General features: G+C 56.4%; 2 protein-coding genes across 2 annotated transcripts; both read left to right on the top strand.

Moving 5' to 3' along the window:
* Positions 1–364: 364 nt before the first annotated feature.
* On the top strand, positions 365–1,010 carry N657DRAFT_284459 (uncharacterized protein). The gene has a single exon (XM_062786625.1). It carries the CDS (start codon positions 431–433, stop codon positions 905–907), a length of 477 nt encoding a protein of 158 aa, XP_062649723.1. The 5' UTR covers positions 365–430; the 3' UTR covers positions 908–1,010.
* Positions 1,011–4,809: 3,799 nt separating this feature from the next.
* Positions 4,810–6,611, top strand: N657DRAFT_614192 (uncharacterized protein; the record flags this gene model as incomplete). The annotated part of the gene is made up of 2 exons (XM_062790429.1): positions 4,810–5,159; positions 5,305–6,611. Exons 1-2 carry the CDS (start codon positions 5,060–5,062, stop codon positions 6,609–6,611), a joined length of 1,407 nt encoding a protein of 468 aa, XP_062649722.1. The 5' UTR covers positions 4,810–5,059.
* Between the last annotated feature and the right edge of the window lie 547 nt (positions 6,612–7,158).

The following is a 7,158-nucleotide window of genomic DNA, read 5'->3' as shown; positions in this document are numbered from 1 at the left end:
CAGTACTAAACTTGAACACCAGGTTTATGAGAAATGCAGATTTTTCTTGTTTTCAGGACGTTGATGGTTCTTCAATTTTATTCTTCATCTAACCCTTCATCTTAGTTATGACCAAGGTCCGTTGACAAGAAAAGCCAATATTACGGGTTGAGTCAAGTTAGGTAATGGATCCGCTCAGAATGTGCAGCGGGAACCTTCCGGCAGACGTCTCGCAGCGAATGCAATACCAGGCGGCTTCTGAAGCATTTAAGGCATTGTTACGGTGGATACCAGGGCAATCACGGAATGCTACGCCCCTACGCTAGGGATGTACCAAACGCGAGGAAGCTAACCGATTTGAGCGACTCATCCAGCGCACATGCATGCGTTCAACAACTGCATCGCCGCCTTGCAACCGTGTTGGTTGCCTCTTGCTCGCCATTCGTGCCCCATGCCTCCTGGTCTCGAGGTCTCTAATCCATCTACCTTAAACTTGCGGTTGATCATATTCTTCTTCTCTCTCTTCGCTAGGGCCTTGGCTGGTTTGGAGACGACCACGAGCGACAAACACACGCGTCGGATGTCTTCGATCCGAGAATTCCATGTCCGAGTGGTCTTGATGTGCATACACCCAGCCGTCCTCCAGCTCACCGGTCAGAGTAGAGGCAGTCATGGCAGTGCTTCCGAGGGAGACGATTGGTGGGCTGCCCGCGCGGACCAAGAATTCTCTGCAGCTCGATTAATTCTCTCTTTCTTTCTTTCCTTCTCTAATTTTGCTCCGTCTTTGCCGGCCTCTAGGCCATTAGGGTCGCCGGTGGAGATTCAAATTCGCTGCGGCCTGCTGCCTTGCAAGCCTCGTCGACAGCACGGATGTACTGCTGCTCCTCCGCCCCCGGCCTTCGCGCCCTCGTCGACACGTACGAAGTGATCACGCCCCGTCTCGTCAAGGCTGCCGCCGCCAGAAACACTTAGTGTCGCTCACCGACTTCTGTCAGGCATAAAGCATGCCTAACCAGGCTGGATACTGGCAGCCTTCCCCTCTTCATCCGTGGCAGAGTCTCAGTTGAGCGCCTCCGACTCACTCGGCCCACGCGTCGCATCGGCGTGGTGGTTTTCTCCCTCCTCCGTAATCCGATGGGTCGAACTCGACGCCCTCGGGTGCCCCTTTTGCTGCCCGACGAACGCAGCTTCATTCCTCTGATAAGTTCTGATCCGCGCGTGACGACTGCCCTGATTAGCATGGGATACCTTGCTGTCGCCGGATTCTTTCTGCAGCCGCTGATGGTGTGCACGCGCGACCTCCCTAATCGAGTCAGGCAGCAGGTGGCGCCAGCAGTATCCGTAGCATTAGAAAGGCCCCGAGACAGGCCGGTACGTGCAGGTACTTGCCAGTGGCGGCAGATACCGATCGCCCTCATGCGCCGTGAGATGGACTCATGACTAAGATACCCAAGTACCATAGCCAACAGCCGCAATCTGCAGTTCTGACCGGCTGTGGAAGGGATAGGCAAGGGTTCTGAATCTGTGGCTCTGCCGGCTATAGTGCCTGAAGGCAAGGAACCCTCTTTCTGGCCGTCTTTGTGCTCAGACTTGAACCATAGCAGAACATTTCCCGGTCTCCTTGTAAGATCCGAGCGGCACTTCTCCGGCCAATGCCTATTTAGATGTTGGCATGAGCCTGGCGTCTTCAAGACGATAGGCATTCAGACCAAGAGTGCCCGAGTATTGGGCTTTCCTGTCCCTTTCTCAGACCAACAAGGCCTTAGAGCTGGCTTCTACAAGACCCGATGGTGCTGCTGAAGTTGTCGGCGTTCTGACTCCGCCTTGAGCCAACATTGGATCACATGAGCACTGCTTTCTCGAGCTAGAGTCTTCGATTATGCTGTTGAACGCTGATTCCCAACGGGAGGTTCAGAGGAGACGGCGTTTCACGGTTCTCAGTGGCTCTTTGAGTCGACGGCCAGCATCTATCACCTTCCAATTCCGCAGATGTTGTAGAATGCTATTGTAAATCTTGAACCCGGCACATACACTGCGCGGGGTAGTCTCTTTCTTTTTTTTCCTTTTTTTGGTTCAACAAAGACAGTCTCTTACCCGCCCGCAAAGCAACATGCCCTTCGGTTAAGTCCCGAAGAATGAGACCGCGGCCAATCAAACTTTTGGTGTAACAATGTTGCACTTGCACCAAGCAGCCCTCACTAAGACCATCGAGTCCCCCTCACCCGTGTGCTGGTCTCAGAGACGATGGCAATCTGCGCATTCAAAACCACCAGCTGACGCTTCGAGGTTGAATCGACGATTCCAACATTTGTCGACATTCCGGACGGCCGGTCTGGGGAAGAAGCGCGTATGCAGTCCGTCTCGTGGCAGAGTGCCTGGCGTCGCACCGGCAACAAGCAGCGCAGGCTAGCGGGCAACTCAGGCACTGCAGCCTGCAGTGGGCCGGCCCCCTGAGTTACTGTTGGGGTATCAAGAAGATGAAGGTTTACACAAGAACCGCTCCCCTGGGAGCAACCACAGCAGAAACGAACGAGCAAGGGCGTCTCGAACTGGTGTGACAAGCCCAAAGTCTCGCTGAACGGCGAACAACCCCTTCAGGTATGTCTTGTCCGACCCACGTTGCTCAACGGCAGTCACCACCCCCGATGTAGAGCTCTGTTCGATATGACTTGCCGGATTTGCTTGCTAATCCTTTCTAATCTGGGACCTCCACGCTTCTTCTCGGTCGAAATCCCGTCACAAACCGCTCGCTCTGGTCACAGAGCCTTCTGTCCCCGCGAGGAAAACGATCCACGACATCGCTGCACTTATCGTGTGACACCCGAAGGGCAAGAGGTCCAGCACATACAACCCCGCTCCAGGCTGATCGGGCGGAATACTCTGGAAAGGGATTCCGTCGGAGAGGACTCTGCCATGCATCGCCCGCCGTCATGTCGCGGTTATCACCTTGTCTGGCTACGTGGCCGGTGCTGCTTGTCGGAAGGGATCAAAAATGCGGATTTGGTGGCAACGTTAACGGGGCCTGTGACCATGGCAAATCCAGGCATGCATTTCCTGTCCTACAACCCGACATGCAACCTGCGGATGCCATCTCGGCCGCACCAGAGAGAGCACCGAAAAGAGGGTTAGCTTCTCCCTGCGTCTGCCTCATGATGTCGTGCCACAACCCCGGAGGAGCTTGCGTTCCGACTCTCTATACCGCAGAGAAGCTGCTGGTTTGATACGAGGCAGTGAGCGGATGCGGTTGTCACCAAAGGCGTTGCTGTTTTCAACATCGTCAACAGCCGACACCAAACGTTGACGGCGCCAGGGCTGGGAACCACAGCCGTCTCCGTGTCAGCGCCACCTCAACGGTCGCGTGGCCGCGGTTGGACAAGATGCAGCGGACTGCTTCATGCCTCCCTTAAGCCACCGTTGTACACACAAGTGTCTCGATCTGCGGAGGCCTCGCCGCAAGGATCGCAAAATCATAGTTGGAAAATGTGTTGCAGCCGTCGACCGCACGGGGGATGAGGAATCCCACACATCCGCAAGCATCCTATAGCCCAAACGCCCCAAGGCCCGGGGCCATGAGACGATCAGTTCCTGACGGGCAACAAGACGCCGAAACGTCGGAGACGGCAATCAAAACAAGACGCTTCGGTACCGAGAAGGCAGAAAGACAAGCAGCGCAGTCCGAGAGACGGCATCCGATTCGACAAACGGATAGTTCCCTCCTCGGAGCGGCACCCGTTTGCCGGGGGAAGGGCCAAGAATAGCAGCCATGACAGATCAGATGGGCAGAAGCTCGTGTCCGACAGACGCGCAACACGGCGTCGGATGTTTCCGCTCTCTGCGCATCCATGTTGCCTGATTCATGACGGCCAGACCGTTCTACCATGTGTGATAGGAAAAAAACACAACACCGATTATGTCACGGGTACTGTGGCCACTGTCTCATCAACACATGTGCCAAGCTCCAAACAGAACTGCCGTCTCCCAACTCTGTTTGGCTTGATCAGGGTGTCTGGTCGATGCATGCACGTCATGCCCTCACCTGCGCGGAATGTCGGACCCATTTCGGACATGAGCAGGGCATCCTCACGGGGCGAGTGGGTAGGACTAGGTGCTTTGACCGAGATGCCTACTTCAAGGAGAGAGCATAGGATCCAATGAGATGGTCGCTTCAGACACACTTCTCGCCGGCATCTCTTCGGTCTTGTGTTCGGGTAGTCTCATGCGCTCCTGAACTCGGCATCCTCCGCAGAGGCCATCGTCTCCCGCTCCGTGATGCGCAAGAACTGGGCTGCTGGGCAAAGCCGGAGGCGGATTGGAGAAATGGCTCCTGTATGTCGTACCTCTGTCAAATCTCATCAATTGTCGAAAGGAGCTGATAGGTAGTTTGGAACAGCCAGGGACCGAAGTCATCTCCAACGTGAGGCCAGTGGAGATGAAGGTGCCAAGTCACTCCGATGTTAGCATGGAACTTGCAGACCGGACACTGAGGCAACGCCTTTAAGCTGAAACCCGGACGTTAATCTTGATTGCATTACAGTGAGGGCGAGAATCAAAAATACGGAGTTCGGAAGATAGCCTTATCTTTTCATTGATTATTCTTTCTTCCTTTCTTGCCTCCCTGGTGAGTTTCAGTTTGCTACCCGTAGCTGGTTATAAACTGGTCACAAGGAGTCTCACGTTAGCAGGACTCTAAATAGGGGCACAGACCAACAGTTTCTGAATTCGCTGTAGGATCCACTCCGCCACCAGGGCTTTCCACCACTTATGGGCAATGCGAGACGTGGTACCCGCTGATGTCTTCTCTGTGTGACGGTCTTGTTCGGGGCCGCAGCGGAACCTGGAAGTTGCCTCTTGCCCCGAATCGCCGTAGAGCATGACGTGTGGTGGGACACAAACCTGAAGTGGATCCACAGGCATTGCTGCTAGCCAACAGGAAGCTGCGAATCGCGCTTCCTCAGTTGAATCGCAGACAGTCAGAAATAGGCAACGCCCCTTCAGCCTCCTTTACTTGCGACTTTCTACCGAACCTGTACCCAGTAGAGAGCCCGACCGAATTCGAGGCGAGCATCGGACACCCGGGGTGATGCCGAAAAAGAGACACCTCAACAAGTACTCCAAACCGCAATCGACCGCCCCAGCGTTGCTCAGCAGCACGGCTGCTCGCAGAAACAACACCCATCATGGTGCGTCACCCGGTGTTCCCGCAGCACCGACCCGTCTCCCTCGTGTACCCAGCCGTTTGAGTGGTTTCGGCTCGTGAGCACAAGCATCCATGTTTCCCTTCGCATTCTAGAGCCTTGAGGCCAGCGTTACTGATGCATGCTGTAGATGACTCATCCCGAAGCCGCGGCGTCAATGAACTGCTGGCCGACCTCCGCCGCACCGGCCTGAGCGGCCCTCCGGCTCCGGATGTGGTCCAGCCAACCATTCATCCCTCGCTCCGCCATATTCTCCAGATCCCGGAGACGCCACCTCCTCGCCCCCGGCGGCCGCCTATCCGGGGTGGGACTGCTGGTGCGAGGCTCCCTCCTGGTCCGCCTCCGCCCCGTAGTTGGTTATCAAGACCGGAGCGCGCGGAAAACGCTCTCCGGCGGTCGGCAATCGAGTCCGCCGCAGCGTGGAGGTCTGTTCAGCGGCCATTGCCGGGGCTGAGCCTGCCGGCGCGTGGAAGTCTGATCGATGTGGTTCTGCGCCGCATGGTTCTCGACTGGGAGTGGCAGAGGTCGTATTGCCGCTATCACCTTTATGAGCTCCCAACACATCTGCGGGTTGCTTTGATCACCTACCTAGCCGCGTACACCGACGAGGGTGTCTCTGTGCGTGATCTTCAGGCCGTTCTCCAGCCTCCTCCAGACGTCCCTGATTACTATGAGGACCCGGCGCCCCCAAGCATCATAAACGAGTCTTTTAGTTATCTCGACCTATTTGGCTCGATTGGGCGGTCCTTGAGACTCCGCGAGTTGTCGGATCTCCTCTTTCCCCGTGAACCTGAGTCCAACAACTTGCAGGAATCCTGGGACACAGCCGATGCGTCCTCGGCCGATATCCCCCGCCCGCTGCTTCCCAATCTAACTCACCTCTCGCTTGCGCTAGACCCCTCGTTTTGTCGCGATGTCTCGTGGCGACATCTCTTGGCCTTCGCGGCCCGTCTGCCGGGGCTGACCCATCTCAGTCTGGCCTTCTGGCCCGAGCCGACGCTCACTCCCAACGCCAAACTGGCCACGGTCATCTCTCCGCAGACGGGGCGGACGTTACAGTACGGCGGAACCGGGCCCTACAGCCATTCCCTAGACGACGACTGGGCCGAGCAGGTCCTAGTCCTGCGCCGTCTCAGCAGGTGTCTGTACGGGCTCGAGTACCTCGACCTGACGGGGTGCGGCGCATGGTTCCCCGCGCTGTGGGCCAGTGCCGGGGAGGGCGACACGGTCGACTGGACGGGCGCATGGGGCAAAATCTCTACGGTGGTCATGTACCCCGGCTATCGGCTGGGCAATGATGCTGGGCTGGCGGAGACGGCGCGGTATTGGGAGTTTGTGGACTATGCGAGGCGGGTGGAAAGGCACGTGAGGAGTTGCCGGGCTGGGAGGGGCAGGTTCTTTAGTGTTGAGACGTGTAAGCGGCCGGGAGAGCTGTAGCTTTACAGGTAAAAAAAAAAAAAAAAAAAATCAACCCGAGGCTGTCCGGTTTTTGCTTCTATGTCCTCTCCTCACTCTGCAGTGTATGAGGCCACTTCTTACATATTTGGCTAATTTTCACAATGGGGGACCTCACTTTGTATTCATTTGGTCTCCCCTGCCAGGCAATGAACTACAAGGCGAGGGTAAGAACATCAAAAAGCTCACCACCCAGCTCCCTAAGGAGGTGGATGGCTACGAAATCCTGGGACTACGGATTTTCCTTCGCACAGGGGGGGGGGGGGGCCGGCTTGGCGTTGGGGCGGCGAGTCGAACTAGTGGCTTCCCCAGAGGGAAGGGCACCTGTCCCATGGGGATAATTGGGTCCCCGAGCCCCTTCCAAGTAGGCCATTGACCTGTTGGAAGGGCCACTGAGATTATTGAACGTGGACCTAATAGATATAGGACGGGCGGCCTGGAAGGTGCGGCAGTTCTTGAACGCTGGAGTTGGTGGAGTTAGAATGGAAGTTGGTGGTCAGCAACCTGATGTCCTTCCGAAACCTTGAAC

The sequence above is a fragment of the Parathielavia appendiculata genome (genome assembly GCF_033297405.1).
Source record: "Parathielavia appendiculata strain CBS 731.68 unplaced genomic scaffold N657scaffold_3, whole genome shotgun sequence".
Taxonomy (NCBI): domain Eukaryota; kingdom Fungi; phylum Ascomycota; class Sordariomycetes; order Sordariales; family Chaetomiaceae; genus Parathielavia; species Parathielavia appendiculata.
The sequence above is the reverse complement of the archived record's forward strand: the minus strand, read 5'-3'. Positions and strand labels throughout refer to the sequence as shown.